This window comes from Dermochelys coriacea, chromosome 2 (genome assembly GCF_009764565.3).
Source record: "Dermochelys coriacea isolate rDerCor1 chromosome 2, rDerCor1.pri.v4, whole genome shotgun sequence".
In the NCBI taxonomy this organism is placed as follows: domain Eukaryota; kingdom Metazoa; phylum Chordata; order Testudines; family Dermochelyidae; genus Dermochelys; species Dermochelys coriacea.
Genome location: NC_050069.1, coordinates 859,815 through 879,528, shown reverse-complemented (window position 1 = coordinate 879,528; position 19,714 = coordinate 859,815). Strand labels below are relative to the sequence as shown.

At 48.2% G+C, this 19,714-nt stretch overlaps 1 protein-coding gene across 7 annotated transcripts in view; it reads left to right on the top strand.

The window, feature by feature from the left end:
- The window catches only part of NRBP2 (nuclear receptor binding protein 2), a 56,196-nt gene that overhangs the window by 24,661 nt on the left and 11,821 nt on the right, over positions 1-19,714 (top strand). For all 7 annotated transcript variants that reach the window (XM_043507190.1, XM_043507192.1, XM_038391500.2 and 4 more), the window contains 3 exons: positions 10,356-10,439; positions 10,718-10,773; positions 13,757-13,852. In XM_043507190.1, coding sequence (XP_043363125.1) covers positions 10,356-10,439; positions 10,718-10,773; positions 13,757-13,852 — 236 coding nt within the window. The remainder of the gene's footprint in view (positions 1-10,355; positions 10,440-10,717; positions 10,774-13,756; positions 13,853-19,714) is intronic.

Below are 19,714 nucleotides of genomic sequence, written 5' to 3'. Positions count from 1 at the left end.
AGCCCATCCCCTCATTATTTTGTCCACCAATTAGGCCTAATATCCACCACACCAATTCTGGTTCATTAATTTCTGGCTCCACATCCTCTGTTGTTAGCAAGCATGATTTCAACAGTCCTTGAATCATATCGGTGGGTCCTTTTTGCTTGGACTAATCCAGTTTCTGTCTGATTCTCTTGCACTTGTTCATATCATTCATTTGTTGAAAACAACTAGACTTGTTTTCCATGGTTAATTTCCAAGTAGATAAAAAGTGATGGGTGTGACGTTCCTCTCTGGTGTTATCTGGACAGATGATCTGCTAGGCCACTCCAATCCTTGACTCTGGGGCCAGCCTTAACCTGCTCTGCTGTGAGAACCTTCACTCCTGGGCTGTTCATGCACAGCCTCTGGCATGTAAGCTGTTCCCAGCTACTTGCAAGCAAATGACACTAGCCAATATCTCCAGTCCCAGACACAACCCTAGGAACCTCCATCTTGCAGTGTCCAGTTATGCCCGCTGGATAATGCAAGCTTATATGAGTTAATCAATTTAACAAAGAAATTGATATGTACCAGGCTTGTTGTCCCAAGGGGAGCCTCTGACAGATTTCAAACCAAACGCCCTGCTTCAGGTAGAATAAACAAACAAATTTATTAACTATAAAGATAGATTTTAAGTGATTATAAGTCAAAGCACAACAAGTCAGATTTGGTCAATTGAAATAAAAGCAAAACGCATTCTAAGCTGATCGTAACACTTTCAATGTCCTTACAAACTTAGATGCTTCCCACCACAGGCTGGCTGGTTGCTCTTCAGTCAGGCTCTCCCCTTTGAGTCAGGCTCAGCGCTTCAGTCGTTTGGTGGTGGTGGCTGTAGATGTAGGTGGAAGAGAGAGAGAGGAGATGGCAAATGTCTCTCCCTTTTATCATGTCCTTTCTTCCCTCTTGGCTTTGCCCCTCCCCCCTTTCAGAGTCAGGTGAACATTACTGAGTCTCTCCAAGCAAGGTTGAGCAATTCCCCTGGTGTGGCCTCATGCAGGTGAGTCATTGCATTGTCGCTCCCTTGCTGGACAATGGCTGTGGATGGGTTGTTTCACACCCTGTCCGAGCATTGGTTACTTTCCTTGCTGTTGCCTCTGGGGAGCTAATATCTGGCTGATTTCCCCAACTTACAGCATATTTTAGTGACAGCCATACAACACAATTCTCATAATTTCATATGCATTAAAGATATACACATCTATGGACAGAGAAATGACTTCCAGCAGATCATAACCTTTCCCCTGATCCCTTACAAGGCATGCTTTATATGTAAGATCATGATTATATGAAAATGAGCACTATGGGGGTTACAGCATGCTCTCCCAAGGTATATAATGTCACACCTCCCCCCTTAGTTTACTGGAAGCGGGTTACTCACTGACTAGCTCGAAGGCAGTTTGTGTTATAGTTTTCTTGGCACCCATCCATCAAGCCATGAGGCAGCAATCCTCAGTTTCCCCATTCACATACAGCAAACCAGGTTTCTCTGCTATGATAAGTTTTAAACCTGTTTACAGGTATTAATTGAAAAGTAGCATTAACATAAGGTTGAACATCTGTGTCAACATTCTTATCCCCAAAACTTAACATTAATACAAAAATGTTTCTCAGATGTGCATTTACAAGTATCTTTATGATACCACACTCTCTGTTCAGACAGTGTAGTTTGAGTTTAGCTTGTTCATTACCCATGGTCTCCTTTTACTCTCTCCCATTTAATCAGTCACTGGCTTTTCCTTCCCCCCAGTGTTCCCCTCTGTGTGGGCTCTTAATTTAATCATGTTTCTGGAATTTTGGTGCCTCTGGGTCTGGCAATGTAGGTGTTCAGGGGGATCCTGCACATTGGCTTGCCCTTTGGGGAGTGGTCTCCCAACCCCAGGACTGTACAAATGTAGAAATCCAGCTCCCCTTTAGGGGTTACCCTGTGTTTCCCCCTCCCAGCACTGAGTCCTCCCCCTGCCCCCTAGAGGGCTCTGATCTGTGCTCTCTGGGCAGGGGTGTTTACCCTTTGATCAGATTCACCTTTTCCCAGCAGCTTTCCCATAGCTGCTCCCTGCCTCTCACCAGCCTGGGGGAAAACACACACACATACCCCCAGCTGGGCTATTTGTATTCTCATAAATGACCCCCTGGCAACTTCCTGGTCCCAACTCCTCTGTTATCACAGGCATTGGAGCTGCATCTTGATGTAAGGAGACACAGTTACTTTCCAAAAACTTAACAGAAATAGCATCCTGAAAAATGGGACCTGGATTGGGGCGCCCTCCACCACCCCTTTCTCTGTTCCTGATAAGTCAGTTGTGTGACTGCTCTCCTCCAGGAGGTCGGTCACACAGTTCCCTCTCAAAACCTGGGTCACAGGCTGAGTGCCTGAGTGCACAGATGCTGACCCAGCCATCCTCCTAGTGTCCTGGGCATCCTGCCCCGAGTGACTAGGAAGTGAGGGTACAGGAACGTCTCCTGTTCCTTCCCCAGTTTCCTCCTCTGGGCTCCCTCCTAAGACACATTTCTCTGTGCTCCCTAGGAAGGGTTCTATCTTTTGTTCATCTGCAGAACTCTGGTTCAGCTGGAACCTGCTGGCAGTTAACCTGGACAGTTCTCTCCCTGGCAGGCATTACACCCCATCCCTTCCTGATGTGGTGTTGCCTCCAGCTGCAGTGCAGGAGTTGGTCTCAACCACCCTCCCACCTGGAAGCATGTGGCTTCCCCCAGCTGCAGAAGAATCAAGGAGACTCTCTCCCATTCTCTCAGCAGTTCCTGAGACCTTACCCTTTCCCTTGGGGGTCCCAGCATAAAACTCCCTCCTGCAGCAGGCAAATACTTTAACCTGAGCTACACGGAAAAAATCATAATGGTTGAATAGGAGATGTTCCATTATCCCCACAGTCAAAACACTTTCCAAACCTTCCCACACCACATGGATTTTAGCTAGTGGTATGAGGAATCTGCTTTCGCCCACCCTCACAATCTCTGCCATTTGGCCAGGCAACATACTGGCTTTTGGGACCACAATCTGCTTAACCAGAGAGATCTGGGCCTGTGTAACCTTTGCCCCAAGTACTCCCTGCCATTAATTTGGACAGCCTTAACATGCTCCATATCTGGTTCTGCAGAGGCTAACCTCACCAAACCAATATGATCGGTTTCAATTGCCTGGGGGGTTCTGTGGTGAGGGCCGCAGAACTAATATGAGCTATTGGTTGCCTGCTTCCTCCTGGAACAGGGCATTTATTCTCAGGTGATCAGTGGAATTACACTGATAGCACCTTTTGGGCTCTTCTGCTTTTACAGGAGATTTGGGATAGGTGTTACCAGTAGAAGAGTGTTTTTGGGTAAGAGAATGTTTAGGCTTCCAGCCCCCTTCTCTCTTCCCAGGGGTAAAATGGGATTCTCCCTTCCCACCAGTTTTAAACCCCTTATTGAGGGCAGGCCATGGAAAAGACGCCTGATTCTGTTCAAAGGCGTCAGCTAAAAGAGCCAGCTCATCTCCAGACTTTACATCTTTGTCCCATAGATACTGCTTCACATCAGCCTGACACACACCTAGGAAATGCTCTTGAGCAACAAGATTCAACATTCCCTCAAACCTGCCACCTCTTTACCCCTCACCCGTTTTCCCAACAAATCTTTCATTTTGTTTACATACTCCCCATTACTGATACCAATATCCTTAAGATTTCTAAATTTAACTCAATATGATTAAGGGGTAAACTGAAAACTTCGCAAAACAGTATCTTTAAATTTACAACAGTCTAAAGCATCTTCAGTAGGCATTCCATTGAATACGTTTCAAGATTTACCAGTTAATTTCACAATCAGGGTAGGAACTCTCTTAGCATCAGGGATTTCATGCATTACACACAGCCTTTCGAAGGTGGTCAGATATTCAGCAACATCATCCTCTTCACTGTATGCAGGACATAAGTTGTGCCCGCAAGGGCTGGGGGGGAGATACCAGCGAAAGGAGGACACTTAGGCCTAAGAATAGTAAACTACACTTTACTGAAGGAAGGAAGAACTTGCGCTCCAATCTGCGCAGGGAGCCCCTAGGACGCATGGAGGGGCTGCAGGGGACTCTGGCCGCTCGGGACAGCTGACCAGGCAGGACTCCGCTGGGGCGGGGGGGGAGGTCCTCTGTGGCGCTATATTCTCCGCGCTTATCTCGGGGCTACATGGGGTCAACAGCTGGCTACATTCTTATATGTATGATTTATGCTTATTACATAAACTGACTCGTTTACAGGCAAAAATATGCTGAGCTAGGCTACAATGTCTTTTGGCAGGATCTGTTGGACAAAGTTCATTGAAACTGCCTCCATCCTCCGCTTACATCCAGTCACATACTCAGTCCACCTCTTAGCTCCTCGCCAATCTTCCGCAACCTTGCTCCTACATAAGTGTTCCCATTTGTGGATTTTTGGAGTGATGGAAGTCATTGGGATCAGGGAGCTCTGGTTCTGCTTCTCTAGCGGGTCCAGTTGGTACCTTCCCTGTTACCTTACCCAGGGAAAAGAGACCTACTTAACCTGGGGCTAATATATCTGCCTTCTATTCTCTCCTGTAGCCATCTGGCCCGACCCGGTCACATATCCCCCCACTCTGCTCAACACTATGGGGTTGGGCAACTTGGGACGTCAGGCAGTGTACTCGTGACAAGCCATCTGCATTGCCATGGTGGCTTCCAGCCCAGTGTTGTATGGTGAATTGGAAAGGTTGTAGGGACAGGAACCATCTGGTCACCCTTGCGTTCTTCTCTTTATTTCACTGCACCTGCTGGAGGGGTGCATGGTCGGTCACAAGGGTAAACCATCATCCCAGAAGGTAATAACATAGTGTTTCCATGTCCCATTTCAGAGCTAGGCACTCTCTTTCAACCATGGCATACTTCTGCTCTCTTGGGAGAAGTTTCCTGCTGAGGTAGAGGATTGGGTGTTCTTCGTCTGACCATCAGTGATAGGACAGCTCCCAATCCTACTTAAGATGCATCTGTTTGTAAAATGAATTCTTTGTTTAAGTCTGGGGTTATAAGCATGGGGTGACTGTAGAGGGCTGTCCATAGATCCATGAATACTTTCTCTCCAGTATCTGTCCACTTCACCATGTCTGGACCCCGGGCTTTTATCAGGTCTGTCAGGGGACTCGCTCTGGTAGCAAAATGGGGAATAAATCATCGGTAGTACCCCACCACACCCAGGAATATCCGGACTTGCTTTTTCCGATTTGGCCAGAGCCAATTTTAGATAGCCTCTAGTTTGCTTAGTTGGGGCTTGACCATGTCCCTTCCTACAATGTAGTCAAGGTATTTAGCCTCAGCTAGCCCTATAGCACACTTGGAGGGGTTGGCTGTGAGGCCAGCCCTTCTTAGCATGTCCAGAACCACTTCCACCTTTCCTAAGTGGGTTTCCCAGTCGGGGGTGTGAATAATCACATCATCTAGGTATGCCGCTGCATAACTGGTATGGGGCCATAGGAACTTGTCCATAAAATGCTGGAAGGTGGCAGGTGCCCCATGCAGTCCAAAAGGAAGAACAGTATATTGAAACAGACCCTCCGAGGTAGAGAATGCTGTCTTTCACATCTTTGGCAAGGGGAATCTGCCAGTATCCCTTCGTTAAATCAAGGGTGGTCAAAAATTGGGCATTGCCCAGGCGGTCAGCTAACTCATCGATACGGGTTATGGGATATGCATCAAATTTGGATATCTCATTCAGCCGGCGAAAGTCATTACAAAACCTAGTGGTGCCATCGGGTTTGGGCACCAACACAATCGGGCTTGACCACTGACTCTTCGATGACTCCCAGCTCCAACATCCTTTTTACCTCTGCCTTGATCTCCTCCCTTTTTGCCGCTGGGACCCGATAGGGCCTTAAAGTTACCTTTGCCCCAGGGTCTGTGATAATGTGGTGATATGCTTCGGTGGTCCGGCCTGGTTTGGTTGAAAACATGTCCTGGTATCAGTTGATCATCTCAGTTACCTCCTTCTTCTGGTTTGGTGTCAGATCAGTGGATATCCTGATCTGCTCCTGCAGGTTATTTCCCTGGGTCGGGGTCCCTTGGGCCACTACACACGCCTCTCATTGGTGCCAAGGCTTTAAGAGGTTAATGGGATAAATTTGTTCTTGTTTCTGGCGTCCTGGCTGCCGCACCTTGTAGGTTACTTCCCCCATGGGTTCAACCATCTCATAGGGCCCCTGCCATTGGGCCAGAAGCTTGCTTTCTGCCATGGGTACCAACACCATCACCCGATCCCCTGGTTGGGACTGTCGGACTTTTGCCTGGCGATCGTAATGGGTTGGCTGGGCCTCCTGCACTTTTTCCAAATGTTCCCGTACAATAGGGGTGACCCAGACTCTCTGTTCTCGCCTCTGCAACACATGGTCAATTATATTTCTCCCCTCACTGGGTTCCTCTTCCCAGATTTCTTTTGCAATATCTAGTATGCCACGGGGGTGGCGTCCGTACAGTAATTCAAAGGGGGAAAACCCAGTTGAGGCCTGAGGTACCTCCCGGATTGCAAACATAATGTAAGGTAGTAGGGTGTCCCAATCTTCCCGTCCCGACTTACCACTTTCCTTATCATTGCCTTGAGGATTTGGTTAAACCTTTCTACCAGCCCATCGGTCTGCAGATGATAGACTGAAGTTCTCAGGTTATGTATATGGAGCAGCGTACCAAGGTCCTTCATTAGCTTCGACAGAAATGGGGTACCTTGGTCTGTTAATATCTCCTTTGGCAGCCCCACTCGGGCAAAGATCCCCACCAACTCTTTAGCTATCGTTTTAGAGCCCATGTTCCGCAGAGGGACGGCTTCTGGGTAGCGAGTAGCATAATCCACAACGACAAGTATATATTGGTGACCTCGGGCTATCTTCTCCAGGGGTCCCACTAGGTCCATGGCTATTCGCTTGAAGGGGACCTCTATGATGGGAAGGGGTACTAAAGGTGCCCTCAAGTGGGGACGGGGACTGCAGCTGACACTCCGGGCAGGACGCACAGTACCTCCGCACTTCTCCATGTACTCCGGGCCAGAAGAATTGTTGCAGGATCCATGCCAGGGTCTTCTCTACCCCCAAATGCTCCCCAAATAGATGACTATGGGTCAAACTTAATACAGCGTTCTGGTGTTTTTGAGGTACTAGGATCTGCTGTACCTTCTGTCCCTGTACTGGTGCAACCCGGTATAAGAGATTCTTCTTCATTATGAAGTAGGGTCCTGGTCCCTGGGTTTTCCCTACCATGGGGACCCCATCTATTTCGGTCACCTCCTTCCTAATGTTGTCGTACCTTTGGTCTTCAGCCTGGGCCTGTCCAAAATTTCCTCTCCCGGGGCTAATCTGCCCGAGGTCTAGGGGGCCAGTCTCTGTTACCTCTACTGGTTCAAAGGCGTTAGGGTGTGGGTCAGACTCGGGTGCTTCTCCCTCCTGGGTGGCCTTCTTTTCGGGTCCGCCTACCTACGAGAGCGACCCTCTGGCTTTGGGCCAGCATTTGGGTTCCCAAGGCCTTAGCTACCCTTCTTTCCCTTTTCATCTTTCTACGCTGTCTGGGAGTGGAGAACAAATCTGGGGATATTTCAGAAAAGGTTGGGGGTTGACAGTCTACTGTGGATGCCTCACTAACTTCAGGGTTCCCCTCTTTCTTCAATTCCCCTACCGGGAGTAAGTCTTCAAACCCTGGGAAGTCTCTCCCTATGAGCAACGGGTATGGGAGTTTAGGGACTACCCCTGCTGCTACCTCAGTAGTGTTCCCGAATCTCGATTTTTACTGGCATGGTGGGTAATAATCAACTGTCCCATGGACGCATGTTATCCCTGAACACTTAGCCCACAGCAGCTGACTACGCTTCACAAGCTTCACTGAGACAAGCGGGATAGCACTCCCCGAATCAACCAGTGCTGTGGTCTCTACCCCATTTAGCTTCACTGGTCTGGTGTACATATGAAGAGTTAGTGAGACCCCCACAAGGTGGATTAGGGAGCATGGGTCTGCCCAGTTCCCCAGGTTACACTGCATAGGCTCTTCGGCACTGTGCAGCTATGTGTCCCCACTCCCCGCAGGTGTAACATCTGTATGGAGCCCTAGGCGTTTCCCGGTCTCTTGGTTTGGGTAGTCTAACATCATGATCCTCTTCCCTCTCAGTGCTCCGACTCTTTGTGGCTTCTGGTGGGCCTTCAGCCCCTCTCTTTTTCCACCTGGGCTCTCCTGGTGGCCCAGTCACCAGAGCTCTAGGGCTTGGTGCTGCTAGTTTAACCCAGGGTGCTCTTCCTTAACTGGTTGGGTCAGCTCCCTCGCCGTCCTTCGCCTTTCTACCAGCGCAACAACCTCATCGTAGGTGGAGGGTTTGTTCTGGCTTACCCAGGCGCGAAGGCTTGGAGGTAGTCCTCTCATGTACTGGTTGATGACCAGAACCTCTAGTATCTCCTCCGGACTCCAGGACTCAGTTCGTAACCACTTTTGTGCAAGATGGATGAGGTCATATAATTGGGACCACGAGGTTTTGTTTTCCTGGTACCTCCACTCGTGATACCGCTGGGCCCGCACTGCGGTCGTTACCCCAGATCTGGCCAGGATCTCTGCTTTCAGCTGGGGATAGTCTGCCGCAGCCTCTTCAGGCAGATCATAGTAGGCCTTCTGGGCCTCCCCACACAGGAATGGAGTGAGGAGGCCAGAACACTGTTCTTGGGGCCAAGCCTCCTGCAGGGCTGTCCTCTCCAAGGCCAGGAGGTATGCCTCTACCTCATCCTCCCATGTCATTTTCTGCAGCCAATTGCTGGCCCGCATGATCTGCGTCCCATCGTGGCCGCGGTTCAGCTCTGTAAGGGCCTTTACCTGGTTTACCAGTTCCCGCAACTTAGCCAGGTCTTGAGCAGCCTGGTCCATCAGCAGGTGAGATTAGTCTCTTGCTGCAGCTGCACAGCCTCCTATTGGGCGGCTGCCTGGACACGAGTAGCCTCCTGCTGGGCAGCTGTGGCTTGTATCAGGGCCCGCATGACCTCTTCCACTGTGGTGGGGAAAAATAAAAATAGACCCTCTTCCCTTCCCGCCCCCCAGCACCCTCCTTCTTCTGCCGCGCTGTGGACACCAGATCCCACCTCCGACACCAGTTGTGACAAAGTTCCTGCGCTACCTTGGTGGGTCTTGCGCTTATTGGCGGATTTGCTCGCCTTGGAGCTTCAAGGCAGCCCTCAGCTTGGCCGTTTTTTGAACTCACAGTCCAGGTCGACTCCTCCTGTGTCTGACCAGGAGTTGGGAGGTTTGGGGGGAACCCGGGCCCACCCTCTACTCCAGGTTCCAGCCCAGGGCCCTGTGGAAGGCAGCTGTCTAGAGAGCCTCTGGGAACAGCTGTGCGACAGCTACAACTCCCTGGGCTACTTCTCCATGGCCTCCTCCCAACACCTTCTTTATCCTCACCACAGGACCTTCCTCCTGGTGTCTGATGATGCTTGTACACCTCAGTCCTCCAACAGTCTGCATTCTCACTCTCAGCTCCTAGTGCCTCTTGTTCCCAGCTTCTCACACGTGCACCACAAACTGAAGTGAGCTCCTTTTTAAACCCAGATGCCCTGATTAGCTTGCCTTAATTGATTCTAGCAGCTTCTTGATTGGCTGCAGTGTTCTAATCAGCCTGTCTGTCTTAATTGTCTCCAGAAGGTTCCTGATTGTTCTGGAACCTTTCCTGTTACCTTACCCAGGGAAAAGGGACTACTTAACCTGGGGCTAATATATCTGCCTTCTATTACTCTCCTGTAGCCATCTGTCCCAACCCTGTCACAATATGCATGAATGTCACACATCTATGGACAGAGAAATGACTTCCAGCAGATCATAACCTTTCCCCTGAGACCTTACAAGGCCTGCTTTATACGTAAGATTATGATTATTTGAAAATGAGGACTATGGGGGTTACAGCACGCTCCCCCAAGGTATAGAATGTCGCAGTGGGTTATTGGCACGTAACTTTTGCATTTGATCTTACAATTGGGGTTAAGTGTTTAGGTCCATTAAGCACAACAGACATGAGGGGCCTGTGCTGATACTGTGTGTGGAGGGATGTCTCTGAAGGCCTTTGGGGAAATCTTCTTCCCTGTGAGAGTTGGTTTTCCTGTCATGGACGTTTCTGCCCCTGCAGATACAGGAGAGAAATCTCTCCAAGGGAGCAGGAGCCATGGGGACTCTGACTGCCTGGGAGCTGGGCAGGCTGCAGTGAGGAGCAAATGTAGAGACCCCTGCAGTCTCCTGTTCTTTCCCTGCATCTAGATCTTTGAATACAGCCTGGGGGACAAGCTGTGGCCTAGGGGTTTCTGACGCTGAACACTCTGTCCTCCTCATGCAGCCATCCCTGATGACCTCCGAAGCCCCATCAAGATTGAGAGAGAGGAGCAGCGCAACTTGCATTTCTTCCCCCCGGAGTATGGCCGTAAGTTCAGATCCCCTCTGCGGGGGAGGGCAGAGGGGTGGCATGGAGTAGGTATTGGGGAGGGGCATGGGACAGGTGTGTAGAGTGAAAAAGGGGACCATGGGGCAGATTCATGGTGGAGGAGGAAATGGAGAAGATGTGGGAGGCATGCTGATGCATGGAGCAGAGCGGGGTATGTGTGTGTGTGTGTGGCACAGGGCAGGTGTGTATTGGGGTGTTCCCAGCAGTGGTGGTGGCTTGGAACACCAGTCTGGTTTGTTTCTGGTTCGGTTTTGCAGATGTAGCTGACGGGACAGCTGTGGACATTTTCTCCTTTGGAATGTGCGCCCTGGAGGTAGGGAGCCAGGAGACCCCCCTACAGATCCCAGGAACTCCCTGAAGGGTTGTCTAGTCCTCCCTTGCTTGGAGCAGGGTGAATTCATTCCCCTGACCCTTCCGGAAGAAGGGGATCTCAGCTCAGTCCAGGAGCTCCCTGCTGAATGGAGTCTGGGTGCCCTTCACTTGCCCCTGTGAGGGCAGCTCTGTGCCCTCTCTTCTCCAATGAAGGCTCTGTGGACCTGCCATCCCCCGTGGCTGTGACGGAGGCTCTGCTCCTGGGGTGACCATTTCCTGCTGTCCCGGCTACCCGCCCTGGGGAGCAGTGGGAGAACTGGCCCCACCCACTTATGACTTCCCTTCTCAGAGTGAGACGCCTCCTTCAGCCATCTCTGTCCAGACTAAGGCCCTGCCTGGCCCGAGGGCAAGGTTGATACTGGTCTTACCCCTTAGGGCCGGTTACACACATGGGTGTGTGGTTTCCCTTGGCCAGTGGGAGAAGCTGCTCACCAGGGGGACTTGCACTGCTGCACCCACCAGGGGATGTACCCAGGGAGTGGCTGTCCACTGCTACCTGTACTGATGAGCTCAGTGGCCCAGGGAGCAGGGCTGCAAGTGCCTCCCACTGCAGCCCCACCCCCCGACCCCGGCCCCACTGAACAGGACCCACAAGCCAGCTTCAGGAATGGATCAAGCGCGTCATCCTCCCTACAATGGGGTGGAGAGAGAACCTGGAGTCCTGAGTGGAAATAGTATCAGGGGGTCGCCATGTTAGTCTGTAGCCACAGAAACAACCAGGAGTCTGGTGGCACCATAAAGACTAACAGATTTATTTGCGCATAAGCTTTCGTGGGTAAAAACCTCACTTCTTCAGATGCATGGAGTGAAAATTACAGATGCAGGCACAGATATACTGACACATGAAGAGAAGGGAGTTATCCTACAAGTGGAGAACCAGTGTTGACAAGGCCAATTCAGTCAGGGTGGATGTGGTCCACTCCCAATAATTGATGAGGAGGTGTCAATACCAAGAGAGGGAAAATTGCTTTTGTAGTGAGCCAGCCACTCCCAATCCCTATTCAAGCCCAAATTGATGGTGTTAAGTTTGCAAATGAATTGTAGCTCTGCAGTTTCTCTTTGAAGTCTGTTTTGAAGTTTTTTTGTTGAAGGATGGCTACTTTTAAATCTGTTATAGAATGTCCAGGGAGACTGAAGTGTTCTCCTACTGGCTTTTGTATGTTACCATTCCTGATGTCTGATTTGTGTCCATTTGTTCTTTTGCATAGAGACTGTCCGGTTTGGCCAATCTACATGGCAGAGGGGCATTGCTGGCACATCATGGCATTTATCACATTAGTAGACGTGCAGGTGAATGAGCCCCTGATGGTGTGGCTCATGTGGTTGAGTCCTCTGATGGTATCGCTAGAGTAGATATGGGGACAGAGTAGGCAACTGTGTTTGTTATAGGGATTTGTTCCTGGGTTAGTGTTTCTGTGGTGTAGTGTATAGTTGCTGGTGAGTATTTGCTTCAGGTTGGGGGGCTGTCTGTAAGTGAGGACTGGCCTGTCTCCCAAGGTCTGTGAGAGTGAGGGATCATTTTCCAGAATAGGTTGTAGATTGTTGATAATGTGTTGGAGAGGTTTTAGCTGGGGGTAGTATGTGATGGCCAGTGCTGTTCTGTTATTCTCCTTGTTGGGCCTGTCCTGTAGTAGGTGACTTTTGGGTACCCATCTCATTCTGTCAGTCTGTTTCCTCACTTCCCCATGTGGGTATTGTAGTTTTAAGAATGCTTGATAAAGATCTTGTAGGTGTTTATCTCTGTCTGAGGGATTGGAGAAAATTCGGTTGTATCTTAGGGCTTGGCTGTAGACAACGGATCGTGTGATGTGTCCTGGATGGAAGCTGGAGGCATGTAGGTAAGTATAGCGGTCAGTCAGTTTCTGGTATAGGGTGGTGTTTATGTGACTATCACTTATTTGCACTGTGGTCCAGTCTGAAGTTGATAGTGAGGTGGAAATTGTTGAAATCCCGGTGGAATTCTTCAAGGGCCTCCTTCCCATGGGTTCATATGATGAAGATGTCATCAGTGTAGCGCAAGTAGAGGAGGGGCGCTAGGGGACGAGAGCTGAGGAAGCGTTGTTGTAAGTCAGCCATAAAAATGTTGGCATACTGTGGGGCCATGCGGGTACCCATCACAGTGCCACTGACTTGAAGGTATAAGTTGTCTCTAAATCTGAAATGGTTGTGGATGAGGACAAAGTCACAAAGTTCAGCTACCAGGTGTGCCGTGGCCTCATCAGGGATACTGTTCCTGACGGCTTGTAGTCCATCCTCATGTGGAATATTGGTGTAAAAAGCTTCTACATCCATGGTGGCCAGGATGGTGTTTTTAAGAAGATCACCAATGCATTGTAGTTTCCTCAGGAAGTCAGTGGTGTCTCGAAGATAGCTGGGAGTGCTGGTAGCGTAGGGCCAGAGGAGGGAGTCTACATAGCCAGACAATCCTGCTGTCAGGGTGCCAGTGCCTGAGATGATGGGGCGTCCAGGATTTCCAGATTTATGGATCTTGGGTGGCAGATAGAATACCCCTGGTCGGGGCTCTGGGGGTGTGTCTGTGTAGATTTGTTCCCGTGCTGTAGCAGGGAGTTTCTTGAGCAGATGGTGTAGTTTCTTTCGGTACTCCTCAATGAGATCGGAGGATAGTGGCCTGTAGAATGTGGTGTTAGAGAGTTGCCTGGCAGCCTCCTGTTCATAATCTCACCTGTTCATTATGACTACAGCTTGTGTGGAGCTAGGGGGAACCCAGACGTCCAGCCTGAGAGACTGTCACTGGCCTGACACCTGTTCCCATCCCACCAGAGGGGCACCAGAGCACCGTCCCCCTGCCCAGAGAATGTCTTGAGTAGGAGCTCCCTCGTGAGAACAGAGGGGCTGCGGCTTGGCCAGCCTGGCTGGGGATCCATGCTGGGGCGGGGCGTGCTAAGCTCTGATCTCCCCGGCAGATGGCGGTGCTGGAGATCCAGCCCAATGGGGACAGCCGAGTCTCAGAGGAGGCGATTGCTCGGGCAAGGCACTCCTTGGATGATCCCAACATGCGGGTGAGCAAGGTGGGCTGAGTCCCGCCAGGGAACACCAAGGACATTGCAAAGAGTCCTAGCCACAACGCCCCACATGCTGATGGGCTCAGGGCTCCCCCCAGTCACCTGTTATGGGGCTTGGGGCTCCCCAGCCCTCCATCTTACACATACAAGACTTGGGGCTCCCCCCACCTCAGTTTTCTTCTCAGGCTCTGCAGGGCTTGGGAATCCCCCACACGCCCTTGCAGTCCTAATCTCTCTCTCAGGAACTATGGGGCTCCCAATCCCCACTGCAGTCTCCTTCTAAGGGTCCATGGGGCTCCAAGTCCCCCCATTGCCCCAATCTCCCTACAGCCCAACCTCTGAATGGAGGGAGATTATATATAGAGTCCCCAAGCTTGGTGGGGCAGGTCCTGAAGGCTAGGAGAGAGATGCTGGAGACTAACTTTAGGCTGCTAGATAAGAGATTAAAGCCCAGGACCTAAAATGCTTCCAGTTCCATGCACAGGGCCATTAGACAGGCAGAACTACAGGGTCTCAATGTGTGGATGAGACATTAGTGCAGGGAGGAGGATTTTAGGTTTATTAGGAACTGGGGAACGTTTTGGGAAAGGAGGAGCCTATACAGGAAGGATGGGCTCCACGTAAACCAAAATGGAACCAGATTGCTGGCACATAAAATTAAAAAGGTTGGAGAGGATGTTTTAAATTAAGGACAGGAGGAAATCTGATAGGTGCAGAGGAGCAGAGACATCTCTTAGGGATGAATTTATCAAAGGGGAAACTCTGTATCCTAGTTAAGAGTATAGGAAAGAAGTTGGTAAAGTCCAGGTAGGAGCTAGTGAGGAACAGTCAAATATACAAGTATCCCATTTAAATGTAACATATGAATATTGACAAAATATATAAATGGTAGAAGTCTAAATACTAAGATGGGTGAACTAAAGTGCCTGGCATTAAATGAGACTATTGATATAAAAGCCATCACAGAAACTTGGTGGAATGCGGATAATCAATGGGACATATTTCAGAGTAGCAGCCGTGTTAGTCTGTATCCGCAAAAAGAACAGGAGTACCTGTGGCATCTTAGAGACTAACAAATTTATTTGAGCATAATCTTTCGTGGGTTAAAACCCACTTCATCGGACATAGAATCGTAGGTCTGGAAGGGACCTCGAGAGGTCATCTAGTCCAGTCCCCCACACTCATGGCAGGATTAAGTATTATCTAGACCATCCCTGTCAGGTGTCTGTCTAACCTGCTTTTAAAAACCTCCCATGATGGAGATTCCATAACCTCCCTGGGCAATTTATTCCAGTGCTTAACCACCCTGACAGTTAGAAAGTTTTTCATAATGTCCAACCTTGCTGCATTTAAGCCCACTGCTTTTTGTCCTAGCCTCAGAGGTTAAGGAGAACAATTTTTTCTCCCTCCTCCGTATACCAACCTTTTATGTACTTGAAAACTGTTATCATGTCCCCTCTCGGTCTTCTCTTCTCCTGACTAAACAAACCCAATTTTTTCAATGTTCCATCATAGGTCATGTTTTCTAGACCTGTGGTCATTTTTTTTCTTCTCTGGATTTTTTCCAATTTGGCCACATCTTTCCTGAAATATGGTGCCCAGAACTGGACACAATACTCCAGTTGAACACGGTAATACCAGGGTACAAAATATACAGGAATGACAGAGTAGGTTGTGCTGGTGGGGGCGTGGAGAAAGCATGGAGTCAAATTAGTAAAAATCTTTAATGAATCAAACTGTACCATAGAATCTCAATGGATAGAAATTCCATGTTTGAATAATAAGAGTATAGCAGAAGGAATATACTACCGACTATGTGGCCAGAATGGTGAGGGTGATTGTGAAATGCTCAGGGAGATCAGAAAGGCTACAAAGGGAAAAAATGCAATAACAATAATAATAATAATAATTAATAAATCATCCTCAAATTGATTGGGTACATGTCACCTCAGGATGGGATGCAAAAATAAATTTTTTAGACAGCATAAATTACTACTTCTTGAAGCAGCTTGTCCTGGAATCCACAAGGGGAGAGGCAATTCTTGATTTAATCCTAAATAGATCAAAGATGTGGTCCAAGAGGTGAATATAGCTGAACTGCTTGGTAATAGCAACCATAACATAATTAAATTTAACATCCTTTGGGGGGTGGGGGAAATGCCAAAGAAACCCACTACGGTAGCATTAACTTCAAAAAGGAGAACTACACAAAAGTGAGGACGCTAGTTACATGGAGATTAAAAGGAAGAGTCACAAAGGTGAAATGCCTGCAAACTGCATGGAGATTATTTAAAACACATAATAGAAGCTCAAACTAAATGTGTATCCCAAATAAAAACAGTAAGAGGACCAAAAAATGCCACCATGGCTAAACAGCAGAGTAAAAGAGGCAGTTAGAGGCAAAAGGGCATCCTTCAAAAATTGTAAGTCAAATCCTAGTGAGGAAAATAGAAAGGAGCAGAAACTCTGTCAAGTCAAATATAAAAGTATTATAAAGCAGGCCAAGAAAGAATTTGAAGAGCAACTAGCTAAGGACACAAAAATTAACAGCAATTTTTTTTTAAATACATCAGAATCAGGAAGCCTGCCTAGCAGTCAGTGGAGCCACTGGACAATTGAGGAGCTAAAGGTGCACTCAGAAAAGATAAGGTCATTGTGGAGAAGCTAAGTGAATTCTTTTCATTGGTCTTCACTGCAGAGGATATGGGGGAAATCCCCACACCTGAGCCATTCTTTTTAGGTGGCCAATCTGAGGAACTGTCCCAGATTGAGGTCTCAATAGAAGAGGTTTGGGAGCAAATTGACGTATTACTGTTTAATTTATCATCAGAACCAGATGGTATTCATCCAACAGTTCTGAAGGAACTCTAATATGAAAATGCAGAACTTACTAACTGTGGTGTTAGAATAGCAGCCGTGTTAGTCTGTATTAGCAAGAAGAAAAGGAGTACTTGTGGCTCCTTAGAGACTAACAAATTTATTTGAGCATAAGCTTTCGTGAGCTACAGCTTACTTCATTGGATGCATCCGATGAAGTGAGCTGTAGCTCACGAAAGCTTATGCTCAAATAAATTTGTTAGTCTCTAAGGTGCCACAAGTACTCCTTTTCTTTTAACTGTGGTGTGTAACCCATCACTTAAATCAGCCTCTGTACCAGATGACTGGAGGGCAGCTAATGTAACTCCTATTCTTTAAAAAAAGGATCCTGGGACTTAGAGGCCAGTATGCTTAACTTCAGTACCAGGTAACTGCTTGAAACTATAGTAAAGAACAAAATTATTAGATGTGTAGATAAACACAATATGTTGGGGAAGAGCCAACTTTTCCCGGCTTTTGTAAAGGGAAATCATGCCTCACCAATTTCTTAGAATTCTTTGGGGGTTTCAACACACATGTGGACAAGTGGATATAGTGTACTTGGACTTTCAGAAAGCCTCTGACAAGGTCTCTCACCAAAGCTCCTAAGCAAAGCAAGGAGTCATGGGATAAGAGGGAAGGTCCTCTCATGGATCAGTAACAGGTTGAAAGGTAGGAAACAGGGTAGGAATGAATGGTTAGTTTTCAAAATGGAGAGAGGTAAATACCAGGGTTCCCCAAGGATCTATACTGGGATCAGTGCTGTTCAACATATTCATAAATGATCTGGAAAAAGGGGGTGAACAATGAGGTGGTAAAGTTTGCAGATGGTACAGAATGACTCAAGATAGTTAAGTCCAAAGCTGAATGTGAAGAATTACAAAGGGATCTCACAAAAGGGATACTCAGGAACTGGGCAACAAAATGGCAGATGAAATTCAATGTTGATAGGTGCAAAGTAATGCATATTGGAAAACATAATCCCAACTAAACGTATAAAATGAGGAGGTCAAAATTAGCTGTTACCACTCAAGAAAGAGATCTTGGAGTCATTGTGAATAGTTCTCTGAAAACATCCACGCAATGTGCAGCATAGGGGTGACCAGATAGCATATATGAAAAATCCAGACGGGGCTGGAGGGTAATAGGCGCCTATGTAAGAAAAAGCCCAGAATATCAGGACTATCCCTATAAAATCGGGACATCTGGTCACCCTAGTGCAGCGGCAGTCAAAAAAGTGAAAAGTGAAAAGAATATTAAGAACCATTAGGAAAGGGATAGATAATAAGACAGAAAATATCATAATTGGGGGAGGGATAGTTAGATAGATCGTTCCCCTCTATTCGACACTGGTGAGGCCTCATCTGGAGTACTGTGTCCAGTTTTGGGCCCCACACTACAGGAAGGATGTGGATAAATTGGAAAGAGTACAACGAAGGGCAACGAAAATGATTAGGGGTCTAGAGCACATGACTTATGAGGAGAGGCTGAGGGAGCTGGGATTGTTTAGTCTGCAGAAGAGAAGAATGAGGGGGGATTTGATAGCTGCTTTCAACTACCTGAAAGGGGGTTTCAAAGAGGATGGCTCTAGACTGTTCTCAATGGTAGCAGATGACAGAACGAGGAGTAATGGTCTCAAGTTGCAATGGGGGAGGTTTAGATTGGATATTAGGAAAAACTTTTTCACTAAGAGGGTGGTGAAACACTGGAATGCGTTACCTAGGGAGGTGGTAGAATCTCCTTCCTTAGAGGTTTTTAAGGTCAGGCTTGACAAAGCCCTGGCTGGGATGATTTAACTGGGACTTGGTCCTGCTTTGAGCAGGGGGTTGGACTAGATGACCTTCTGGGGTCCCTTCCAACCCTGATATTCTATGATTCTATGATTCTATGATAGCTCAATGGTTTGAGCATTGGCCTGCTAAACCCAGTTGTGAGTTCAATCCTTGAGGGGGCCATTTAGGGATCTGGGGCAAAAACTGGGGCTTGGTCCTGCTTTGAGCAGGGGGTTGGCTAGATGACCTCCTGAGATCCCTTCCAACCCTGATACTCTATGGTTCTATGATAATGCCACTATATAAATTCATGATACACCCACACCTTGAATACTGCATGCAGTTCTGGTTGCCCCATCTCAACAAAAATATATTGGAATGGGAAAAAGTGCAGACAATGACAGGGGTATGAAACAACTTCTGCAGAAGGAGAGAGTAAAAACACTGGGACTTCAATTTTAAAAAGGAGACAATTAACAGGGGATGTGCTAGAGGTCTATAAATCATGAATGCTGTCGAGAAAATGAATAAGGAAGTATTATTTACCACTTCACATAACACAAGAATCAGGGGTCACCCAATGAAATTAACAGGCAGCAGGTTTAAAACAAACAAAAGGAAGCATGTCTTCACGCAATCCACAGTCAACCTGTGGAACTCAGTTTAAGGTGGTGCTTTTGGATGGCTTTTATTGACACCAGTTAAATACAAAGCTCTTTGTGAGTGATTCAGATGCTCCTCCACTGAGGGCTGAGAGCTCCTGCTCCTGCTCTTCCCAGCAGTTCTCCAGCAGAAACAGAAGAGGTAGGACCTGCCATTCCTGACTTCTCTATGGTGATAAAGCAGCAAAGAAAAGCTTTTGGGGAGAGGGGTACTAGAGAGAAGCAGAGCAGGGAGGTCACAGAGTGCCTCAGAGCAGAATGCCTCCCCAGCCTTTCTTTTCCACCGAGGAGCAGAAAAGGGCACGCGTCCAGCATTTCCCCTCTGCAGGCCACCATTAAGCATTTCCAGCTCCCCAGTCTGGCTGTGTCTTGAATCCTCTCGCCCCAACCCCAGGATGTCTCCTAGCCTGTGAGCGCAGAGAAAGGGCTCTCAGCTGCTGATTCTGACAGGCTGTTAGACACCCCCCAACCCATTCTTTTGGCAGTCTGCTTGCTGAATTTCCCCTGCATCCTCCACCTGCACATTGCTCAGCAGCATTAGGAGCCAGCGCTCCTGGTTAAAGTGGTAC